Here is a 25426-nt window from a genome sequence, read left to right on the forward strand (position 1 = left end):
ACCCCTGAGCAATGTAAGTTATATCAACTTAGGCTGGAGCCCAGACACTCTTGTCACTGGACCATAAGCAAGACATTTCCACACAGACCTAGAGTTGGAAGATCTTAACTCAAGCCTGTCCTTTAACTTGAAAATTACTGCTGTCAAGATACCAACCCAGCAAGAAGGGAGGGAAAACAACAAGACAAAAAAACCCACACAGACCTCATTTCAGGGTTAAAAGAAAGGCTTGAGTTAAGGTCTTCTAACTCTATTCCTGTGTAGCATTCCCATTATAAATGCCATCTGATAGGGCTTTTAGTTCTCCCATTCTAAATTGCACTGAGCTGTAATCTGGCAGGCAATCTTCAGATAAAGTATGTATTTAAACATTAAAACACTTATTGGGAAGAAAACTGCATCTACAATATTTTAAGTCCCAGTTTTCATTTTATTTTTAGGGGGAATTTCAAATCTACTAGACAGAAAACTTGAATTTCATCTTTCCAAGATCTTCCATCATGCCAGTAGTTAGAAGTATTTGTGCTGAGATTAAGGCGGTCTTGTGCATGGCCCATCTCTTTTGGTGATGTCACAACCTTTACCGTAAGAATAGACAGATGTCACAAACAGATTTAACATGTCAATGCAGGATCAGTCTGAAGGAGAAGCTCAGCTCAAAAGGAGAAAGAGCCCCAGTTACTGAATATTACCAGTTACCTAAACACAAGCAAATAACATCCAAGTAAATGGTGTATATTTACTTCTGGTTACCCAATAATGTAGTGTTGGGCTGTCTGCCCCAAGGAATAGGAAAGCAGTCAGTATCAGAGGAAGTTGGCTGAAAATTAAAAGCTACATAAAAAAGGGTGGGTTTAGGTTTTTGTTTTAGTTAACATTTTGTGAAAAGCTCCCGCTTTGTCTACCAACTACCTGTCCTGCCAACTCTGGGGCTCCTCAGTCAACGGACCATGAAGGAGAACCCCAGGGGAAAGATGGTCCCAGAGGCTAAAACTATCTCAACTCCAAGTAACACCTCATTTGATTAAATGACTCAAACAGTACTATGTTAAAGCACACTAAGGAACCTTTAATGTAGGCCCTGGTGGTGCACACGAACCAATTAATGACAAACATTAGGGCACTTTAAGTAATTTGTGCTATGGGAGTGTGATTTCTAATCATGTGGACAAGCCCTAACATTCACTTCAACATCATATTCCTCCCCCAGAGCTCTCAGTTCACCACCAGCTAACGTTACTTGCCGCAAAAATCAAGATACCCAGGATTCAGACTTCTCTAATCAAATAGAAAAATAATGAAGTCATCCATAAGAGCCTTGCAAGAGGAAGAAGCTTCCCTAAAAGGGTAATTCCAGATGCTGTAATGTTCACCGTAGTCAGTTTACTTTGATCAAAGGAGGGGAACAGGGCAAGGTAGATTTCATTAGGAGGTCAGAATGAACTTACTGGTTGAGTTGCCTTGCATCTGGATGATGCATTTGGATTCTTTGCTGGTCTCTCTGGAATTGAAGGGCCTGACCCGGACAGCCACCTTCACAGAAGCTCCCGACATTTTGATGTCCTATAGTGTTGAGTCCAGAAATCAGATGCAAAGGTTTTTTTTCCTTTTTATGATCTCTTGGAGTTTTCTAAAGAGAAAGTGAGATTCAGTTACTTTAAAAATACATTCAAGACAGATTACATTAATCTGTAATCTTGCCTCAGATTAACACATAACACATTACAAATTTTTATGTCTATTCAGAGAATCCAAAGCTAGAGATATCCCCATCATGCTCTTAGTCAATGCCCATGTCACCCAATGCATACTGCTCTTGAAGTGAACAAATAAGTGTTTTTACTCCTTGCCTCCCTTCCCAGAAAGGAGTGGAGACTAGAACTACTGGCATCTCTTGCTCTGCCCATAGCATCAGAGAAAAGGACCCCAGGTCTTTGTGCTGTTTGCTCTTTTCACTGGCACACAGAAGCTTACAGAACATCGCGAACACCCAGGGATTTTCTCCTTTCAAAGTAAATTAAAATCTTAGGTTACTGCTTGTACATCTATCAGAGTAACAGCTGTGTTAGTCTGTATTCGCAAAAAGAAAAGGAGTATTTGTGGCACCTTAGAGACTAACCAATTTATTTGAGCATAAGCTTTTGTGAGCTACAGCTCACTGTAACTCACGAAAACTTATGCTCAAATAAATTGGTTACTCTCTAAGGTGCCACAAGTACTCCTTTTCTTCTTGTACATCTAGTGTCCTTCAAGCAGACACTACAGAGAGACAAAGCGACTTGCCTTTCAAAGGGATTTCCACCTAAAATTTCTACCTCATCAGACGTTAACCAATATATTCATCTGCTCAAATCACAATAAAAATATTTATGGCTCAAGTCCCGTCACATCCAAATGATCGAGCATTTTTAGTGTACAAAACAGTGCACTGCATCCAGTTCTAAACCAGGAGGCAAGTCCACTCCAGATAACTGTGCAGGCCGGAACCAGTACACCCTGGAACCTTCGACATCTCTCCTTAAATACTATTTTATTAAACAGGTAAAGTCCAAATGCCTTCTGCCAAAGCTGGGTCTGTGCTGGACATAGCTCTGTAAGTGTGGATATATGCGTCAGAGCACCCAGAAATTGATTCCATAGTTAACTAAACTCTGAATCTCAATGAAAGAGAGCATTTTTATTCCAGGCTTGGACTGGGAAGTACAAAAGTGATTCACCAGCTGGTTTAAAAAAAAAGAAAAGTCTTAGGCATAGCCTAATTCATTCTATGATTTTTACATGGCAGACAGACAGATTTAATTAAAATTGCATTACTTCACCTCACTAATTGCATCACAGAGAGGGAAAGGTTGTTTCATCCCAGAAAACAGGACAAGTTATTTAACAAGGATGCAAAAAGAAAAGGAGTACTTGTGGCACCTTAGAGACTAACCAATTTATTTGAGCATAAGCTTTCATGAGCTAAGGTGCCACAAGTACTCCTTTTCTTTTTGCAAATACAGACTAACACGGCTGTTACTCTGAAACTTAACAAGGATGGTTTCACAGTAGCATCCGATGAAGTGAGCTGTAGCTCACGAAAGCTCATGCTCAAATAAATTGGTTAGTCTCTAAGGTGCTACAAGTACTCCTTTTCTTTTAACAAGGATGTTCCTCCTCTCAAGAGTTTATCAAGGTAGCTAACCAGGCGACTGATTACAGTAGACAACTAAAATAGTAACAATGACATGCAACTGCATAACAATGTAACTAAGGTGACAGAACTAAGGTATGCACAGGGTTGATATAAGGTATGCACTTCCTTCTCAATTGCTGCTAAGACAAACAGAATTTAAACCAAGTCTCAGGAAAAGCTCTTCCACAGAGTAAAGGCCAATCCAACCAGAGCAACTCCGAATGGCCTATGATGATCTGCAGAGTGATGCAGATTCTGTATTTCATATATAGATTACCCTCCCCAGATGGTTATTCACTGCAGGCCAACACTACAGAACATTCCCTGCATGGCAGGTAGCAACAAACACAGGACTTCATCACCATTCCTTACCCTTATCAGATGACTTAAAAAAAAAAAAAAAAAAACACACACACACACCCCCCTTCACCTCCTAAAATGATATGATCCCCGCAGACACCAATATACTCTAAGGAAAAATACATTGTGTCAAACTAATGTTCAAATGAAGCTGCATATTGCTGCTGAAGATAGCAACTTGCCTGAATAGAAGCAATTTGCTGAATTGGTCATGAAATCCAATTTAGGGAAAGATTCAGCACTCCCTAGATTAACCTGATACAAACTTAATAGACAATGGATCCATGTGGCCCGATAGAGGAGAAAGTCATATGGTACATTCTCACACAAAAGAACTAGATTTCACAAAGCGGACAGAAAGCTTTTTGCTGGGAATATGCTATCTGAAATTTTACGAGATACTTTGCTGAGTGGTTCTTTTCTTTCTACTCCCCCCCACGCATCCTGATAAAGAACTTGAAATATTTTTGACATTTTGTTAAGCAGCTACCTACAAGTCCTAGCAAATCCGGAGTAAGTAAGTAGGGCCATCAGTTAAGAGGATTTTTTTAGAAGGTAAATTCCCTAAACTTTTGAAGTTGTTTAATTTCACAAAAATCCTTGGTTTGCATTATTGCTTATTTTTCCTTCCGACCGTGTTACTGAAGCAGTCAGTTAACTGTCCCTTCTCTTATCCCTGGAACTTCAGAGCCCTGCATAAGACTGAATTTTAGTAGACATTTTGCAGCTACGTGTAAAATTTTAGTTGAAAGTACTCTTTGCAAATTATTGCCCATTGAGATGCAGCTGGTTAAAGCATAAATAAGTCAGGCATTTGCCAACCGTGGTATAGCTTCACTTTCTTCCATGTTAATTATTGAGTCACAGTCTGTGAAACAGGAACTAAGAGCAAACGTATTGAAAGCTATTCCAGTGTCAGAAAAGTTACATGTCCTACTATTAGGCTGCAAAAAGTACTTTTGTATCCTCTACTTAAATGCTATTTTGTAACTTTCTACAGCATAAGAGATCTCCCTGCAGCAGGCATAGGGATATGAGTGAGGCACCATTTAGTCACACCTCTCCAGTGTTTTGTTTTGTTTGTTTTTTAAACTTGAAACAAGTCACTTTATTGAATGTAAAGTGTTACAAATACAAAGAAACAAAGATGTGATTTTTTGGTACAGATTGACATTATTGAACTGTAGATGCATGCACTGCTGGGCAGCAAGCTAGGAGACCTACTGAAACCCATGGGTGGCCTATGCTGAAGAGCTGTAGCTCACGAAAGCTTATGCTCAAATAAATTGGTTAGTCTCTAAGCCCTGGTCTACACTAGGACTTTAGGTCGAATTTAGCAGTGTTAAATCGATATAAACCTGCACCCGTCCACACGATGAAGCCCTTTATTTCGACTTAAAGGACGCTTAAAAATCGATTTCCTTACTCCACCCTGACAAGTGGATTAGCGCTTAAATCGGCCTTGCCTGGTCGAATTTGGGGTACTGTGGACCCAATTCGACGGTATTGGCCTCCGGGAGCTATCCCAGAGTGCTCCATTGTGACTGCTCTGGACAGCACTCTCAACTCAGATGCACGATTGTTTGCAGTTGCTCTGACGCAGGGAGGGGCGACTGATGACACAGCTTACAGGGTTGGCTTACAGGGAGTTAAAATCAACAAAGGGGGTGGCTTTACATCAAGGAGTATTTCAGGCAGGACTTCACGGAGGGTTCCAATAAGAAATCGTGCACCTAAGTTATTGTTCTTATTGGAACAAGGAGGTTAGTCTGGCCTCTGATTGATACATGGCTAGATTTACCTCGCTACATCTTCTCTGTGAGTGACTGCAGTGTGACCTAGAGGAATGAGTCCCCTAGACAGGGGGCGGGAGGGGTTTGCAAATGAGTACAAAACAAATCTGGTCTATTTGTTGTTTTGATCCACTCCATCTATCTTTTACATCTTTGGCTGGCAGCAGACGGTGCAGAAGGACTGCATGCTATCCACATCTCATGGCTGCTCGGCAGAAGATGGTACAATAGGACTGCTAGCCATCCTCATCTCTTGCCTGCCCGGCAGAAGATGATGCAATAGGACTGCTAGCAATCCGTATCGCCTGCCTACTCACCATAAGATGGTTCAATAGGACTGACTGCAGGACTAAAGAGAATGACCTGATCAAGTCACTCCAAATTTAGTCCCTGCGCCCATGTCTGCCCAGGCGCTCCTGATCGACCTCACACAGGCGACCAGGAGCACCTCGGACATGACGATGACAGCTACTAGTCCTGTTGCACCGTCTGCTGCCACAAGGCAATGGGTTGCTGCTGCGTAGCAATGCAGTACCGCGTCTGCCAGCACCCGGGAGACATACGGTGACAGTGAGCTGAGCGGGCTCCATGCTTGCCGTGGTATGGCGTCTGCACAGGTAACTCAGGAAAAAAGGCGCGAAACAATTGTCTGCCCTTGCTTTCACGGAGGGAGGGAGGGAACGGGGGCCTGACGATATGTACCCAGAACCACCCGCGACAATGTTTTAGCTCCATCAGGCATTGGGATCTCAACCCAGAATTCCAATGGGCAACGGAGACTGCGGGAACTGTGGGATAGCTACCCACAGTGCAACGCTCCAGAAGTCGACTCTAGCCTCGGTACTGTGGAAGCACTCCGCCGAGTTAATGCACTTAGAGCATTTTCTGTGGGGACACACACACTCGAATATATAAAACCGATTTCTAAAAAAACGACTTCTATAAATTCGACCTAATTTCATAGTGTAGACATACCCTAAGGTGCCACAAGTACTCCTTTTCTTTTTAGTTCTCACTGTCACTGTCCCCAAGGGAGTGCTTGTGATAGAAGCACACCTGGATGGTAAGAGGCTGTATTGCATCATCAGGAATCTTGATTTACACAAAGACCAATGGATTCTTCACTAAAATTGGGTTTAAATGGGGGAAGTGACAATTATAAAAAAACCAGCCCTCTCTCCCAAATAAAAATGGTAAAGAAGATCAAAAGACTGCAAAATGTGCAAGCTTTAACTTTATGAAGTGTGGGATGTGCAGTTCCAGAAGTGAGGACAATGCTACCACTCACAATACTATTCATTTAGAACCTTCCTTGGTACAGAATCTGGCTGCCAGACTGGCCTGCTTTTCTCCCTTTGTGACACATTTACAAGCATCACAACAGCAGAATGGTGTAATGGAAGTTCTAGAAGCCCTCACTTGTACTGCAGGGCAAGTATTTTACTTCATTTGAACTTTTCCACTCATTAATTCTTTAAAACAAAATGATTTGGGTCATGTTTCTTTCCTCCCACCCCCAAGTACCTAATTCTATCAAAACCTCAAGAAAACAGTTCAACCATTTATCTAAAAGTCTCAGTCATCTGCTGGCCCTTTTACAGAAAAAACAAAAACAAAAAAACAAAAAAACCACAAGGACAAAACGCTTTCTGACAAGTTTCTCTTTAGTAATGACATTGCTTATTGGTGGATCAGAATTTTTTTTTAATAAGGAAGTTTCCTGCTGGAGTGTCTAAGAGAAATCAATTCCCTTCCTCCAAAACCCAGGTTAATCACTATCAAGCCAGCTTTGCATGCTCCAAGCCGAACATACAAAATACATTTCATACTCTGTTCTTTTCAATAACACCCCCCATAAGAATGAGTTCTCTCTATACTTCCAGCAGCAATGCTGCAGACAACAAAATTAATGAAAAATGGAAGCAGCTGGATAACTCTGAACCTCTGGAGATCCCACATGAGATGATTTGATGGAGTATGGGGAGTGAGGCCCGATCAGCACGCAACCATCCACAACTGGAATACAAAAAGCCAGGTACTGCTCGCTCCCGAGCGTACTTTTGCAATGCTGTCTCCAACAGCAGCAGATGAGTTTAATCACAGCTTTTCAGGGACACCAAAGGGCCTCAAAACAATATTGGGTTTTTCATTCTTACTAGTCAAGCCATATTTTCAGATAACACATTCAACTATAGTCAACTAATTTTATAAATAGATACACCTTATTCATGTTAAAAGACTCTACACACTGACAGGATGCCTGTCATATGCAGGACATCATGACTGAACTATAGGCTGAAAGTTCAGACACAACTGGATCACTAAAATAACAAAACAGTCCATAGGACACACCAATGAGCTGTTTTTGATGATAAATTTTCCACATTTTCAGATTCTCTTTTCCTACAGTTGTAGTTACACTGCACCTCATTTTACCTCTGTCTCAGCTCTGCTACTTTTCACAGCTAAAAAAACAAATTTAAGTTGTTTGCATAGGGTTACAAGTGGATTCCATACACCTTCATTACTGTCTCACTGAACAAGGTCGCTTTCCAATACATTGATACAGCATGTAGTCTAAGACTCCATTAGCTTCAAATTTTGCTGAAATTAGAGTCAATTGTTTGTACTTATACAACAATTTTAATCAGACCTAATCAGACCTAAAAGCATTTAAGATGGGTTCATCCCTTTCTAACATACTGAAGCATAGCGAGGTTAAGTTACTTACCCATGGTATCACATTGCTGCCAGCAGTGAATTAGAAATAGACCCGATACTCTAGCTCCTGATACTCTTACCACTACAGAACACAGCCTCCGTACGGAGTTGTCACAAGACATGCATCTTGCAAGAAAACAGCAGCCGGAGTTCATAGACTTTGATAGGTGTTTAAGCCAATAAGATTCACAAGCTCAAATTTTGTTCCTTATACTGCATAGAAAGTTACCAATAGATTCATCCCAGAATGAATCCTTTTCCTAATGACTTGGAAAGAGTTTGTTAATGGTCTATTCTTAGGCATTTGTTCTGCATGGTTTCAAACGGGGACAAAAGTGAAGTAAAAGACTGAATGCTTTCATAAGAAAATAAGAATATGGCTATACTTGGTCAGACCCATGGTCCATCTAGCCCAGAATCCAGTCTTGCAATAGTGGCCAGATGCTTTAGAGGAAATGAACAGAACAGAGCAATTTCTGAGTGATCCATCTTCCCCTGTTATCGAGTTCTAGTTTATGGCTGTCAGAGACTGAGGGATACCCAAAGCATAGGGTTGCATCCCTGACCATCTTGGCTAATAGCTATTGATGAACCTATCCTCCACAAACTTCTCCACTTTTGTCTTTAAACCCAGTTATACTTGTGGCCTTCACAACATCCCACTATTTCCACAGGTTGACTGTGCGTTGTGTGACGTTTCCAAGCAGTTTGCAGGTGTGTTTCAATCTTGTGACTCTTCCTTTTTAGTTTCTGTTTAACTAGCTTCACATTTTTGTGTAGTTCCCCTTTTTGGAGTTAAATGCTACTGAGATGGGCATCTTTGGTATTTGCCCTGTTAGAAGGATGTTAAATTTAATTACATTATGTTCGCTATTATTAAGCATTTCAGTCATATTCACCTCTTGGACCAGATCCTGTGAGCCACTTAGAACTAATTCAACAATTGCCTTTCCCCTAAATCATGAATTGCACTGTCAATGCTTTTATTATGTCTTTAAGATGAACCATCACCTGGTTCTCAAACTTAAAGGTGAGCAACACCTGAGCATCTAACTAGGTATTTGTCAAGAAAGAAATAAACCTGATTGCTGCCTCCTATCATATTCATATTAACATATTTCAAACTACTACTAATTCCACCCCCAATCATTTAAATATCTAAATTTGTCATTAACAAGCAACTTTTGGAAGTATTTACTTTTTACCATTTTTCACATTACGCAAGGTGACAAATACAATACACTGGTCAGTGTCCTCTGGGCTTCTAATACACTGTTACTAGTACAATGTTTGGGTTAAAAACATGAGCGCATTTAAATTTTTCTTCTTTTTTGCTAAAGCTTAAAGACTCAAAAAAATTCTATATATTCTGGGGTTTTGTACAACCACTTAAAAATACAAGATCTAGACGTGAGGCCTATAACTAGTTGAGAGTTTCCCTTTAAATGAAGTTTTCAGCTATCTAAAGCTATTTTGTAAGTTACTAGTCACAATACTACCTTCAGGAACACAAGGATTCAGGCTTTGGTTGCGGTCACCAATTTTTATTTTGTCCCCAAAAAAGAACATCTATTTTAATTAAATGGAAACTAAGGGCAGAATGGAACTTGAGAACAACGATATTAGGGACTTGGGTGAATAAATAAATAGTGACAAGCTGAAAAACCAGTTACACGGCATAAAACCAAGTTGATGGTCTTATAGCCAGACCTTCATCTTCAAGTAGCAAATGGAGCTTAGGATCTCCATACAGGATAGATATTTGAGAAATGATGAACTATTGTATCACCTCTGATTAAGCCAACTGGCAATTACAAAATAACTGAAAAAAATTCTGAGTCCTACATCTCTTAGGATTTTACCAGCACAGTGTGTTACTTTTTAAATTAAAAATGGGCTCCTAGGTAACTGTAACCTAATCACTGCACCATCATCAAAAAGATAACAGGGGCAAGCAGAGAGATTAGCCTGTGGAAAGTTAGCACAGCAGCTGTTCAAAGCAATAAGACTCCATGAACAAGAGAACCATAAGGACTCCAATTTTGGGTACTCCACCAACTATCAGACAAAAATAACAGCCTGAGACATCAGCTGGATTGCTGCAGTGCAGGCTGCCAAATTACTTTGATTTTTTTTTCCAGTTTAAATGAAAGCGCTGAAGCCAGCTAAAATACTGAATACAGGCACCTGGATACAGTGTCAAAAGCCTTGTCATTAGGAAGACTTCCCACACACAGGAATGAAAAAGGAAATAAATAAAGGATTGCAATCAACTGATCAGCACACAGCACTAAAGGGAAGAACTATTAGTTGAAACACACTGAACAATGGACTATGAACATAACTTTACTCCTAAGCTTGATTCTGCATTTTGAAAAAAAAAAAAAAGAGAAAAAAAAGGTAAAATTCAACCCGACACCAGTGACTGGCAGTACTAATCCGCACCCTGGATTTAGCGGCTGTATTCAGTCAGTGACCCCACAGCTGCCAAGCCTCTGCATTCTCTGTCTCCTGCCCCCTCCCTCCCGATTTAGTTCCTAGAGGATTGTTCGTTCATCATCCCAATATGGCTGCCCTGGTAATTACGCTGTTCTGAATGCAGACGATGCAAGCACTATGGATGGGTCCCAAAACGCAGTAAATCCCCTTCCCTTCTGGTCTTCTCCCCCACCCCCACCCCCTTCCTCAGCAGATGCTCTGGGACCTTCCTTCACTCACAACCCTGGGGGGAGCAAATCCAGCCTCCCCCCAGGCAGCCTGGAAGATGAGGATGCAGAGTTGCGGCTCGAGCCGCACTTTGGGGGAGAAGAGGGGATCTGGGGACCGGGGAGACAGCAGAGACTCTGGCACCGAGCGTCTCCCGGGGGAAAGGGGAGACTGGGGCGCCGGGTCTGGCCGGCGCAGCAGGGAGGAGGAACGGCTGCAAGCGAGCTCCACGCCCTTGGGCCGCTGCACTGACAGCTCCGCGGAATCTCCCCTGCCAGCAAAGCTCCAGGACCAGCGTCCCCTGCCAGAGCCGCCGGGGTGGGGGCTCCCCCGAACTCCGGCCAACGCTACCAGCGGCCCCCGCCCCCGGGGAAACAAGCGGCCCCCGCCCATCCCCGCCGCATTATGGCGCCTACTTCCCCCCCGCACCTAGACTCTCTCTCCCCCCCCCGCCGCCTAGCGACCCCCCCCCCCGGGCGGCTTCCCGGTCCCCGGGCTGTTCCCCCCGGCCACGGGCGGCTTCCCCATCGCCCCCAGGGGCTCCCCTCGGCGCTCACCTCGGGGCGGGGCCGCAGGCCGCGGACAATGGGGGTCCAGCGGGGTCCGCGGCGCGGTCAGCAGGAGGAGGCGGCGCCGGCGGAGACGCGCAGAAGCAGGGGAAGGAGGAGAAGAAAAGGTCCGCCCAGCCCCATCACGGTGCCCCGGGACAGGCACGGAGCCCAGGGCACCCCCGGATCGGGAGGGAGAAGGAACCCCCGAGAGGAGACAGCAGCAGCTGCGCGGCCTCGGAGCACCGCTGGCGAACTGACGGCGGCGATCCCTCAGCCGAGCAGCGCCCCGCCCCGCCCCCATCACCGAGCAACGCCACCCGTCGCCAATCCCAGCGCGGCGACGCCCCTTCCCCCAATCCCAGCGCGGTGACGTAGGCTGAGCGCCCAATCACATCGCGCCACTCCTCCAATCACAGCCCGAAACAGAAGAATGGGCTCGTCCAACTCATGGGGGGGGGAGAGAGGAGCTGCCTCCTTGACCAATCCCACTGCGAAACGGCGTTAAGAGTCCGCCCCTTCTTGTCTTTGGCCAATCAGCGTTCGAAAGAAATTATTCCCCTTTCTCCCCTCGCCTGTGAAGATAAGCGAGGGGGCGTTTGCTCGTCCTCTCTCCCGCCCGGCTGCGGAAGTACACCGGCCCGGGCCTACGCCCTCTTGCGGCTGAGGCGGCGGTCGGTAGCAGTGGAGAACCGCCGCAGAGCCCAGGGCTAGGGAAGACCGAGGGAAAGAAGGGGGGTCGGCCGCGGTGGGGGAGAGGGAGCTGGGGGAGGGTCGGACGGCTGTCCCGGGGGAGGGAGCTGGGGAAGGGGGTGGGCGGCTATCCCGGGGGGGCGGGGGGCGGCTGTCCTGGGAGAGGGAGCTGGGAAAGGGGGGGAGGGTCGGGCGGCTGTCCCGGGGGAGGGAGCTGGGGAAGGGGTGGGCGGCTATCCCGGGGGGGCGGGGGGCGGCTGTCCCGGGGGAGGGAGCTGGGGAAGGGGGGGGTGGGAGGGTCGGGCGGCTGTCGCGGGGGGGCGGGGAGGGAGCTGGGGAAGGGGGGGGGGTGGGAGGGTCGGGCGGCTGTCTCGGGGGGGAGGGGGACAGGGGAAGGGGATTCAGGTCTGGGACCCTGCCTGGTAGAGCTGTGGCTTGAGGCCTAGTTCTGCCATGACATCTGGTTGCAACACAACCCGCTGCCACCCCTAATTTAGGGTGCCTGCCCCATGAGAAGGGTAATGAACTAGGGGGGCAGGCCACTTCCCCTGGGGGGAAGTTCTCCTTCCCTGTCCCAGCCGCTGAGACTAACTCAGATTGTCTGGCAGCAGGCCCATCTCCATCACTCCAGGCCACAGCCCCAGTTTTTGCAGTCCCAGACAAAGCCCCGTCTCAAGGCAAGATCAGGGTTTCTAATTGCACACTGGAGTAATGTTTTCTTGATCAGCTTCCTTGCTGAAGGGAAAAGAGCAGTCATAAAATCCTACATGATAGTTTGGGGGTTGCTGGTTGGCTCTTAAAAAGGAGGTACCACTCTGGCTGTGCTGGGCAAGGAGAAGGAAGAACTGCTCCCAGGCCAGCAAGAGAAGTATAGCTTCAATTCTGCTGTTAGCAAAGGAAGGGGAGCTGTTCTCCATCTCCTCTCCCCCACAAGCCCTTCTACCTTAACCCAAATCCTGGAAGAGTTATATGGAGAGAGGAGCTGTATTTTTAGGCCAGCTATTCATGACCCAGTCTCTTAGATATACCTATTGCCATCAGCATGGCCAACTCATGAGTCAGGTCCCCAAAAGACTTGCTTGGCTCAAACTCATGAGATTTTAAAACCTAATACACTTTGGGTTCTTTGTATATGCCTTCTGGTTTTTGAGTCCTTAGGGTTCACATTTTCAGGCTTTTTTCTGTAACTATGAAGACTATAAATTTACTTTTAAAATTAAAGCTGAGAGTCTCACTTAGTCACATGACTCCAGAAGTTGTAGCTTTAATAAAAATATCAGCTATCCCAAGACTCACTAAAATCATGAGTTTACAAAACTTTAACATACTCTTTAGTGAGTCAAATAAATTACTAGTGTAACAGCATCTCCAAACTTATTTTAATGTAATTCCACATCAAGATTTAATTTGTTCAGTATGTTTACATACCGTATCTTCTTACATAGGTCAGTAATTTTACTCACAAATATGTATGTTACTCTGGACCCTGGGTAATCCTTAACATTTCATTTGTGTAAAAACTATAGATAAATGGAAAGAGGATACTTTTTTTTTTTTAACTGTAAGAAAGCAACATAAAAGGAGCTATGCACTTATTAGGTAGAACGGAGAGAAGGGCTAGCTATAGTAGGCAGAGGCAAAATAATTGCTTTAGCACTGCAGCTGATTGTTTCTTCCAAATTTAAAGGGGCAGTTACCACACAGGCATGCTGGGAGAAGCTATAAAAGGATAAACGCAGTGATTCCTAGGCAGTCAGGCCCTTTGGAAGGTTTTTAACCTACAGCAGTGTGTGCGGGATTAGGCCCAATTAAAGTAAATTTCACGTACAGAAATATATTGTAGTCTTCTCTTTAGAAGGGCATTTTTGGGTACGAGACAGCTTGAGTTGTCTAGAGCTACAAACTGGCATCTTCTTTACACATTCTCATGGCCATTTGTTTTCCTGTGAATGTTTAAATATTTTTTATAAATTTGTTGTGTAATCTAAAGTTATATTTGAGTGCTTTAAATATTCATGGTGTATGTCTTACTGCTTCATGCTAAAAATTGATCTGTAGTGACAATCTGCTCAAAAACTCTTTCTAGCTCTATATAGATTGGCCTATGCTACTTTAGGAAAAAATGAATTGGAAGGAGGAGAAAGCTCAACATACGCCCTTGAGCAAATGCAATGAGTGAATTAATAAGAGGGAGGTAAAAACTCACAGTTCTTCCTTTGAGGGAAAGTACAGCGTTATGGATGGGAGAAATGGCACTTTTCTTGGCCCACCGAAATTGTCATTTAATCAACACTTTTAAAGAGCTGGTGTGAGGTTTTTAAACTAGTCCAAATTTCCAGTCTGTAGTCCTGCTAAAGCTACATAGTTTTGAAGTATTAGGACAATGAAATCAGATCAGCCCAGGATACATTTGGTTGTCTGATTTGGCTTAAAATACAACTATCTTCATAGTCTGCTAATAAGGGCTTTCAGTGCAGTGCACTCCTTTCTTCCTGATACTTGGATAGACACCGACATATAAGTTATGTGGTTAATTGCCAGATATTTGCAATGTAAGTGAATGCATGTATACCTATATCAAAATATAGAGAAAAATCTTGCATGCATGAATAAATTCTGGTTTTCTACCTGTTCCACAAAACTCCATTTACTAATTTAGTAAGCAAAGTGTCAAGATTTTGAATCCTAGCAGACCATGTCAAGTTCAATTTTTTCAGATCCGCTGTTGTCTGAGGTCATCCAATAATAAAGAATGATGAAGTCACAGATCTTTTTTTTTGGAACTGTCAGTAGGGAAGCCTGTGCTGTGCTGCGTGTGGCCATGAGGCTTTCTCTTGCTTCTGGTCCTCAGAGTGATTAACATGTAATACTCTGTTGTGTCAGAGGTGGCAGCATTTTGCACAAATAAGGCCAAAATATTCAAAAGTGGCAATTAGTTCTGGGTGCCTCAACTTTTGGTGCTCCATTTGAGACATGTTAGGTTCTGATATAAGGGCTAAGCACCTACAACTTCAAAAGGAGACATGGATTCTCATTACCCCTGAAAATCAGGCCCAAAGTGGCACATAAATCAGGGGGCACTCCTGAAAATGTTGATGTTAGTGTCTCTTCTGTTCAGTGTTGTATTCCTTGTTTTAGTTAGCGTTCTCCCCAGCCTGAGCTTGCTCCAGGCTTCCTTCAGGGTAGAAAAATAGTAGCTGCAGAATAAAATTCTCATTCATGAACTGATAAAAACAATCATGTCAGATTCTACCACGAAAATAATAGGGAGGTCTGGAGCAATGTTAACTATGCAGGTCATCAATGTAAAACAAATGCATCCTGAAGGCAACTAAATTCAGTGAAAATGATTATTTGTACTTCCGATGAGTGAACTAGATGATATGCAAATGTCTGCTTCTTGCCTGTTTATCAGAGGTGAAAAATAATTTTGCTGTATCTTTAACTCACTCTCTCTCTCTCCTTATTAATTGAAAAGGAAGAATTCACAATTGTGAAATACCTTCAGCCATAGAAATTATTTCCAGCTTCAACCTATGGCTTGTTATTTAGCACATGTGCAACGATACATATATGGCCTTCATTTTTTGGTGGCCATCAGGCTTTATTGTTCATCAAGGTAACTGTTTATTTACTAAGGTAAAACTAAGGTCAATATTTACCTATCGCATCAATAGGTCTTGATGTTCATTTTAGCAGACCTCAGAGTCTGCATATTGCTTTTGATAGTCTGTTCATCTTTCACAGATATTCTGATCACATTCCAATCCTTCAGCTTTCCAACTGCAAAATTTCATACCCCTTCCACAACTAAAACTTGAGTGGTTCTAGAGATTGAAATCCAGTCTCTCAGCATCATCCTAACACCGCAAATCTTCCTGCTGTCTTTGTATTTAAATCTTAGTTTTTGAAACTATATTTTAAATTAAGATTAAAGATTAAATCTCTTGTGTGGAGTGATTTTACTCTGTATATCTGCTGGAGCTCTGAGGCTGCCTGCTTGTATTTCTCCAGGCCTTTGCTTGCAGCACTGTCTTTTTGGCAGAGATGAAATGGATGGGACTCCCTTGAGAACTGGATTTTCCTCCTGAGTTAACGGGAGGGGTTGCTGTTGAATGTTGCAAGGCAGTGTCTCTCACCACAATATCGTAGACTTAAACTGAGCATTCCAGAACATAAACCAACAAACTGAAGAGTTGTACTATCGGGCTAGTCCTTTAGTAAGCACAGTTTCTTTTGCAGATGTTTGATACCCAAGATTTCTATATCCAGTACAAGATTTATTTTTGTTCCTCTCAATCAGTGTTCAATATTTATTTGTATTAATCTGAATTCCTTCTGACACCTTCTAAGAAGCTTGAAAATGGGGTGGGGGATTTTATTATTTAAGCCCTTTTCTATTTGGCAAACATTTATTTCCCTTCCCCCCCCCCCATGTGTTTTTGGATGAAGTTGACATGAACATGTGTTTTTGTTTAGCAGCTACAATTTTAACTTGCATTCATAGTGATTCTTTGCATGGTAGCATGATAGTCAGTACAGATGTGGAAACCTTACTTGCTAGTTAAACATTGCTGCAGAACCTGCAAAGCAAGAACAAAAGGTGGTTTTATAGGTCTTATAAAATACCATTGTTATGGTTTTCAAGTTCTTGTTGATGAGAGTATTAGATTTAGAAGTAAACAAAGAATCTGGATAAATTATCCAGATTGTAAGCAAGATTGAATCTGGTGCTTAAAAAGTTTGACATTGCCTTCTTAAAAATCTTATCTTTAAAAGCCTACTATAAATTGTAAATGTTAGATATCTGTTTTGTTGTCACCGTATCCCACAGCTTTCCCTGGCAACAGCTGGAGGTGTTTAATTTCACTCAAAGATCCTGTGAACCATTTCTCTCTCCTGAATTGCAGTTCATGCATCATTTTTCTATAACAGACTTTTTTAATAATTAGGAACAACCTCATATCAGTTAATTTAGGTCTTAAAACCATGATTTAAAAAAATCCCAAGTTGTCATTTATAGGAATTTCTGTGCAGTGACAGATGGTCTCCAAACACATGGGCAGAAGAAGAAAGGGTCTTCAGGAGGCTCACCACCAAATTTCATACAAGTCTGTAAACTGAACAAATATAACCGTACCTAAGGATTGATTGCAGAAAGGAATAGCACAGTGTGCTCCTTGAGTGGGTGTTGGGCTAATCGCTTTTCTGTAAAGGATAAAAAGGATATTAGGAGGAGATACCTTGAGGCTTAAACTGTCTCCATATGGACTGGCATTACATGCAGGTTCTTAAGTGTTTGTTTTTTCCTTTGTCAGTTACAAGGTATATAAAATACACTCTTTGTGTGAACTAAGTATGAGCTAGTTCACCTGATGGGTGAAACTGAATGGGCCAAAGTGGTCCCTGGTATAACTCCATTGAAGTAACTGAAGTTACGTCATGAATAAATTTCCCCCAACACTAACAAGCAAATTTTTTCTTTATTGCTTTAAACTTATAATTAGAAATGGATCTGAACAGAAACCCAGATCCAAATCACCTTGAAATTTAGGAGAGTCCAGAGCCAAACTTCATGACTAGCTCCTGTTCAACTAATGGAATGAACCAGAATTGCAGATTGACATATCCCCTTACTCCAAGCATGTTTTACTGTCTGTTTCAACACTGCAGCTTGACCCCATGTCAACTTGTAGGTAATTAGTGATTTTATGTTCTGACTGATATAATGTGGAGCAGTTATAGACAATACATAGTTAACGTAACTGACTCACACAGTGTCCATTCAAAATAACCCAGAACTTCCTAAACTACAAAACAACCATCCACACACCAGCTCTTTAAATGCTCTATGTAGGAACAGTCCTGAATACAAATGCAACAGAGTGACCTCAATGGATGCAGGTGAAATTTCTTACAATGCTCAGTAAAGTTGCATATCTAGGTGCAAGTGACCTGGAATCTGTTGGTCTAATAATTTGTCTCTGACCCTAAATCCCCATGCAATGTCATCTAAATTATCTGTGTAGTGCAGGAAATATACAAAATACTTTACAAAACAAACAACATTAGCAATATCACTCCCAAAAACATATGCAGTCTTCTGATTCCAGTGTCCATCCCTTCTTTCACTCAGAGCACAAAACTCACTGTGGATAAAATTTACCCCTGTGTAAGGGGTCAGCATTAAGTATATGCATATGTCACCTGAACTCATGGCCTATGCACTAGATGAGTCCTACCGTCTCTTCTGAAGGACCCCATCTTTTGAAGGTTTAAGTGGGATTGAAGTGATGCATATGTATTGTGGTATCCCCCACATACAGGGATGAATTTCATCTGATTTGAATAGCAGAAGAGAAGGAAATTATCACTCTACTATGTCATCGCTGGAGACAGTTTGGTACAATAACATCGGCAAAAGCAGATTCAGCAATTACAGCAACGTGACTGGAAACAGGTAGAAAATAATGGAAGAGCTGTTGTAACAATCATTTCAAAGACACTAAACATTGCATGCTCCCAAGGCAGTAAAACAATGACAGTAAAAAGCATCCAAACTGGGACTGCCAAAAATGTCTTGGCATAACACATTTCCAAGATGCCCTTAAAAATTAAAATCAGGAAAAACTGCTCTTTTTGGTGTATGTGACGCAGCATGAATCATCAGCCCTTCCTCTGTGTGTAAAAAAATTTAGATGAAAATGCAGCATGAAGGAATAAAATAAAAAGCTCTGAGTACAGGAGAGAAAACATGTGTCCCCCATTCTGAGGATTTTGAGAGAGGTAAGTATTATTTCAGGGTGGTTTGTTTTTTTTTTGTTTGTTTGTTTTTAATATCTTAGGTATAACTTCTCCATTTTCTACTATTTTTTCTCCTCTGATCTCTTCTTCCAGTGTATCAGTCTCTGTCAGCAACAATAACTTCCTCCAGACACACACGCGGTAAGAGGAGTCCAGTAACATGAGCCCTTTCAAAAGGTACTGGATTGATCCCATATTTTGTTTGAGGGCTGTATCTTGGTTGTTTTGGACAGTAATTGACTGAAGAATGTGTTAGTTTCTGTATTTTTTTCAAAGAGATCAATTTTTCTGTTTTATGAATCCTATAATGACTGACCTGAGGAATTTTTTTTTTTGTGTGTCTTTTCTTCTATTAAGGGAGGCAAATAGAGGTTTCTTTAAATGAAAGGATGTATTTTAACATATGGGATTACAGTGTGTCCAAAATGTATACTAACTTCTTAAGATAGTATCTACACTACAGTTAAGACATTTGTCCCCTAACCTGACTACAACACAGATTCGTTGTATAGTAGAGAGACAATGCATCCAAAGCTTGAGCTTGATTACAGAACATCCCCATTACAAATTGTGATGGTTAACATATTTCTTTAATATCCAATTAAGTGTATATGGTGTGTGACATAATTCCTGTTCAGAGGAACTTTGGGAGAGAGGGAGAAGCAGGGGAGAGGAGGGAAAGGAGGAGGAATATGTAGAATAAGGCTGAGGTTGTTTGCATAGTACAGTTACAGTACCCTAGTTCTTAAGTTTTGGTTTATTTAGAATAACTTTTAAAATTGTTTAAAGAGATATAATTAGAGAATCAGTTTAGAGATTGTGGGGGGGAAAAGGTGAATATTGAGGCGGGAGGTTGAATGGCATACAGGAGCGAGGTGGTTGTTCTTTCTACATATAGGTAGCAACCTGACAGAAGACATGGGGATTCTTAAATCTCAAAATAGTGATTGTGTCTTTGCGTTTGGGAAGTGCTTAAATGTTAAATTCTTTGTGCGTCCTTTGGCAACCTCTGCTAAATACAGGACACTGCCTGTATTTAGGCATTGTACCTTGTCATCTAACTCTTCCGTTATATTAGAATCATCTTCATTTTGGCAGTCCTTCTCCAACAGCCCAAAAAGACTAGCTCCTAAAATGTCATAATGGAGGATTAACCCAATACCCCATGCACAGCTGGATTGACACTGAGAACAGAGCTGCTCATTTGCACACTCCCCCATGCACAAGTTGCCCATGACCCCAGCAGGCAGAGTGGAACCCTATTGGATCACTGTACCTCCATGGCCTTGTGAAACATTTTAGTCTTAAGCCTTCACTTCTGTAAGGTGCTGGAACCCCTCTATGCTGCTATTTGAGATACTTCTGACCAAATGAAGGGGAAATGCTGCTGGAGTCCAGATAATCCAGACTCTGATGCTGGGATGGTTGATCACTACAATACAGAGCTTTTTGAATAGGTGTGGATTTAAAGAGGAAAATGTAATAGAAAAGAAGCTTTCAGGGCTCCGACAATAACTTGCAGAACCCCAAACCCCCTGATTAAAAATTTACAATCATACAGTCTTGTTACATAACATTTCCTCATTTTTCTTGTAACGATTGCATACATCCACACTAGTTTAATACATACAAGTATAGTTAAGTGCCACCAAAACATTAATTTGATGTGCTCCCTAAAAAGTTAGAGAGAGGTAAGGGTTTGTTTTTATATTCCTGTGCTTAAATGAGTTGGAGAAACTATTTTTTAATATGAAGCCCTATAAGAGGAGCAGAAGGGGCTCCTTCAGTGGCTGAAGCAGCAATGCCCTTTGATGACAAGATGAGGATGTTCTGAATCCCAACAGTGAATGGTTAACAGTAGCAAGCCATTGACTGGATGACACATCCTTAACTAATCATAAATGGGGAAATCATCTTCCAGTGAGGCACCCCCACATTAATCTGTTTTTGGTCCAATCCTGTTTAATCTCTCTATCAACAGAACTTGGAAGAACACTTATCATTCCTGGTAAAACAGACAAACAGTGGAGGAGTAAATGACAGTTCAGTTCTACAGCATAGTCTGTTGAACAACATGCACTTTAATACAATTAAATGTAAGGTTTATGTATAGTAGAAACCAAAATGTAGGTCGCACAAGGTGGAGGAGAGTATTTTGGAAGGCAGTGAGACCACAGAGCTTTGTGTTATGTGGATAACGAGTTGAACATGAGCTGACAGTATGATGCAACTGGTTAAGAGAGCAAAGGCAATAAACTTATCTGTATAAGTAGGGGAATACTGAGTAGAAGTAGGGAGATGTTACCACCACTGCATGCATCAGTGCTGAGACAGTTACTGGAAGACTGTCCACTTCTCATGTCTGCACTTTAGAGAAGTTTACTCCTAGAGAAGGGCTCACAATCTAATTAGCTTGACAAAGAAAAGGTTAAAGAGGTGACTTGATCATGATCGAAGGCTATATCTACACTACCACCTATGTCGGCAAAATGTATGTCACTCGGGGGTGAATATTTCACCCCCCTGAGTGACAGAAGTTACACTAACGTAAGTGCTAATGTACATAGCGCTATGTTGGTGGGAGAGCTTCTCTTACTGACATAATTTATGCCACTCCCAGGGGTGGTTTTTTTATGCTGATCAGAGAGCTCTCTTTAATTGTCGTAGAATGTCTTCACCACATGTTGTACAGCTGCACTGCTGTAGCATTAAGTGTAGACCTGGCCTAGGTATCTACATGGGTGGGAAAGATTGACAGTAAGAGATTTCTTTAATCTAGCAGACAAATATCTAAAATGCAGCAACTGGATCTGAAACTAGATAAGTTCATACTAGAAATCAGACTTCTTATAGGAGAGTAATTAAACATTGGAACAACTTAGAAGAAGAGGATGGCTTCTCCATCACATGATGTCTTTCTAAAAGATATGCTCTAGCTCATCCAGAAGTTATGGACTTAATACAGGAATCATTTGGTGATGGATTTGTCATGCAGGAGTCAGACAACATTGTTATGGTCTCTTCTGGCCTTAATCTTTGTTACCTGGAGAATGAGAAGGCAGTAGTAAAAAGATAGTGATGTATCATACTGCCATATAATAGCCCAATCTGACCCTTTGACTATAGTAGCCTGTATTACTATGAAGTCATTATATAGTGTGGGAAAGTTTACATGGTGTTCTAGAAATGCACTAAGATAGCCCTTTCCATGAAGATGCTATATTCTGTCATACAAGAAACCTGTCCAGGGAGAGGAGAATGGATGGCTATTTGGTGCAAGTAGGCTAGTGGCTCTCAACGTTTCCAGACTACTGTACCCCTTTCAAGAGTCTGATTTATCTTGTGTACCGCCAGGTTACACCTCACTTAAACTACTTGCTTACACAATCAGACATAAAAATACAAAAGTGTCATAGCATAATATTAGTGAAGAAGTACTTGCTTTTTCATTTTTACCATATAATTATAAAATAAATGGATTGGAACAAATATTTTACTTACATTTCAGTGTATGCTATATAGAGCAGTCAAAACAAGTCATCGTCTGCATGGAATTTTAGTTTATACTGCCTTCGCTAGTGCTTTTTATGTGGCCTGTTGTAAAACTAGGCAAATATCTAGATGAGTTGATGAATCCCCTGGAAGACCTCTGTGTACCCACAGGGATACATGTATTCCTGGTTGAGAACCGCTGATATAGGCCATAGAATTTCCCCAAAATAATTCCTAGACCAGATCTTTTAGAAAAACATCCAATCTTGATTTAAAAAGTCAGTGATGGAGAATCCACCATAACCCTTGGTAAGTTGTTCCAATGATGAATTACTCTCCCTGTTAAAAACTTATGCCTTATTTCCATGCATAATGCTATGAATCATGCAGGTCATCGGTATTATTAGATTCCTGCTATAAATCCAGTTTGATGATCTCTAACTAATCCCTCAGAAAGAATGGGATGCTTTCCAAACAGCACTAATGTTACAATCACAGTACTGCTTTTCAGTTGACAAGTATGCAAATATCAAAGTCTGCCTTGGATTGGAAGCCATGAATTGGATTGCTGTGAAAAACCAAGTGACTAGGACATTCATAATTTTTTCATATGGGGGGGCAGGGGAAGTTAAATTTTATTTCATAGAATATCAGGGTTGGAAGTGACTTCAGGAGGTCATCTAGTCCAACCCCCTGCTCAAAGCAGGACCAAGCCCCGTTTTTGCCCCAGCTCCCTAAATGGACTCCTCAAGGATTGAGCTCACAACCCTGGGTTTAGCAGGCCAATGCTCAAACCAGTGTGCTATCCCTCTGCAGAGCAGGTTGGAAAGTACCATTGCTTTCTGTTGCCACTTTGAAAACCAAAATCTCTCTCTTATTTGGGCTTCAGTTCTCCTCTGACTGAGGCCAGGGTTGCTGTGGAGGTGGCCTCTTGAACATTTAAGGAAACTTTCCGAGGAGCCTTAACTCAGGCTCTAGCTTCACACATGCAGATCAGCAAGTTTAATAAACTCATTTGCAGACATCTTTTTGAAATGCCCAGCCATAATATTACAGCAAGCGTCAAACTGATTCCTGCTTTTATTCACTAAAACATAGTTTGGGCTATCTGCTCTACAATATGTAGGGGAGGCTGCTTCTCTAAGTTTTAGCCACCTATTTCCCCCATATTTCAGCTCCAGCTGTATGTAGCAAAGGTGGGACCAGCTGCTTTTATTCAACTGAATTGTTGTTCCTCATTTGAAGACTGTTTACTTGAGATTTTAATTTATATTATTTCCCTTACATGTTCGTTAAGATACTTATTAGCCTTCAACTGCACATGCTCATCAGAGGTTCCTGAATCCATCCCAGATGAAGATGGCACTGTTTCAAATGGTAATGACATTTATGCTAAATTTCATATAATTTTCTTACCTTCTTAGGTCTAGCACACTATGAATGCTGAACTTTCAAAAAGCTATTATGCTTGATTTGATGACTTCCTTAATTCTATGCCTTTCTGAAACATTTGGTCTTGTTTTCTCAAAACACAGTTATTTCCTTTGTCTGCCTTTCCTTGATGAGTTATAACTGATGTCCATGGTAGTTCTACAGCATAGTGCAGCACTTCAGATGTTCCAGGTCAAATTCTGATCTTGATTACACTAGTAAAAAGCCAAATCAACCACAGTAAATTACTTCATCTGGAGGCTTGTAAATCCTGCAACAAGTATACATACCACACACCCTTCTCCTGCATAAGCCTAATGAAACTTCCTAAAGGTGTGACAACACGCGAAATGCTACAGCAGCACAGCTGCTGCAGAGGTGCCATCGTGTAGACACCTACTACAGGAATGGAAGGGGTTCTTGTGTCCCTAGTAAATCCATGGCTCAGAGGTAGCTAAGTAGGTAGCTCTTGGTGTCTGCTTGACCAGGGCTTTGTTCTCCTTCAGCACCTTACACTGAGGTTCTGGCTGCACTTCTTCCCACACCTCCTCATTTTACACACTGCATCTGTGGCCATATGGAGTTGCAAGATCTCTTTGTCAACCCCCTGCTGGCCAAGATAGCCCTCCATCACACTAGGAGGAGGAAAGCTGGGGAGCAGGCATGTTCTGTGACTGTGGGGTCTATTTCTTGTCCCTTATCCCAGTGGTTCTCAACCTTTCCAGACTACTGTACCCCTTTCAGGAGTCTGATGTGTTTTGTGTACCCCCAAGTTTCACTTCACTTAAAAATTACTTACAAAATCAGAACTAAAAATAAAAAATCTCAGCACACTATTACTGAAAAATTGCTTATTTTCTCATTTTTACCATATAATTATAATAAATAAATTGGGGTGTAAATATTGTACTTACATTTCAGTGTATACCATATAGAGCAGTATAAACAAGTTATATGAAATTTTACTTGATATTGACTTCACTAGTGCTTTTTATGTAGCCTGCTGTAAAACTAGGCAAATATCTAGATGAGTTGATGCAACCCCAGAAAGACCTCTGTGTACCTGCAGAGGTGTACCACTGGCAGGAGTTCTTTGCTCTGTGTCCTCTGGATCCCTGATTTTCAAGCTTTGACATCACTCCTGTTGAATGTGATGTGAGCTGTAGCTCAGGAAAGCTTATGCTCAAATAAATTGGTTAGTCTTTAAGGTGCCACAAGTACTCCTGTTTTTTTTGCAAATATAGACTAACACGGCTGCTACTCTGAAACCTGTTCTTCATTTGTTGTCCCCAGTTTTCAGTTGCAGCATGGGTCCAATGGCTGCCCCACTTTGGTTGCAGGGGGGGGAGCTAGACATGCCTGTTCCATTACCCACAAATAGTACCAGGGCTTAGGTCAACTTAACTTAATCACATAGGGTGTGAAATTTTTCACAGCCCTGAGCACTGTTAGTTAAACCAACCTAATTTTGTAGTATAAACCAGCCCTGAGTTCATTCTAATGAGTCATTCTGTTGATGCTTGGATGGGAAGAAGTGGAAGAAAATGCACATGTGTCATAACTACTATTTATATAGACTAAAGAGTGAGGTTTCTATTGGGCTTTCCCATTGAAAAGGGTGGTCAAACAATAACCCTTCTGCATAAGATTCCACTGTGGATCAGTCTTTTGTATTGAATACTGTCAATGTTTAATTGGTAATG

The 25426-nt window shown here is 42.0% G+C and overlaps 1 protein-coding gene and 1 long non-coding RNA gene across 9 annotated transcripts in view; one reads left to right on the forward strand and one right to left on the reverse strand.

Annotated features, from left to right (window-relative positions):
* Positions 1–11536, reverse strand: part of KIF1B (kinesin family member 1B) — a 149153-nt gene extending 137617 nt beyond the window's left edge. For 5 of the 7 annotated variants that reach the window (XM_084651857.1, XM_084651861.1, XM_084651856.1 and 2 more), the window contains exons 1-2: positions 11313–11536; positions 1449–1630 (exon numbers count right to left, since the gene is read on the reverse strand). In XM_084651857.1, the coding sequence (XP_084507983.1) occupies positions 1449–1554 (106 nt within the window). In that variant the 5' untranslated portion in view covers positions 1555–1630; positions 11313–11536. The remainder of the gene's footprint in view (positions 1–1448; positions 1631–11312) is intronic. The other 2 variants (XM_084651860.1, XM_084651859.1) reach the window with 1 other exon arrangement.
* Positions 11537–11900: 364 nt separating this feature from the next.
* Positions 11901–24613, forward strand: LOC311532727. Of its 2 annotated transcripts, XR_014714438.1 has the most exons (4): positions 11901–11977; positions 18323–18782; positions 18894–18977; positions 23590–24613. It is a non-coding gene; the product is annotated as an uncharacterized lncRNA (long non-coding RNA). The 2 variants fall into 2 exon arrangements; XR_014714439.1 differs by lacking the exon at positions 11901–11977 and having other exon boundaries at positions 16836–18782.
* The last annotated feature ends 813 nt before the right edge of the window (positions 24614–25426 follow it).

The sequence above is a fragment of the Lepidochelys olivacea genome (genome assembly GCF_965140295.1).
Source record: "Lepidochelys olivacea isolate rLepOli2 genome assembly, chromosome: 18".
Taxonomy (NCBI): Eukaryota; Metazoa; Chordata; order Testudines; family Cheloniidae; genus Lepidochelys; species Lepidochelys olivacea.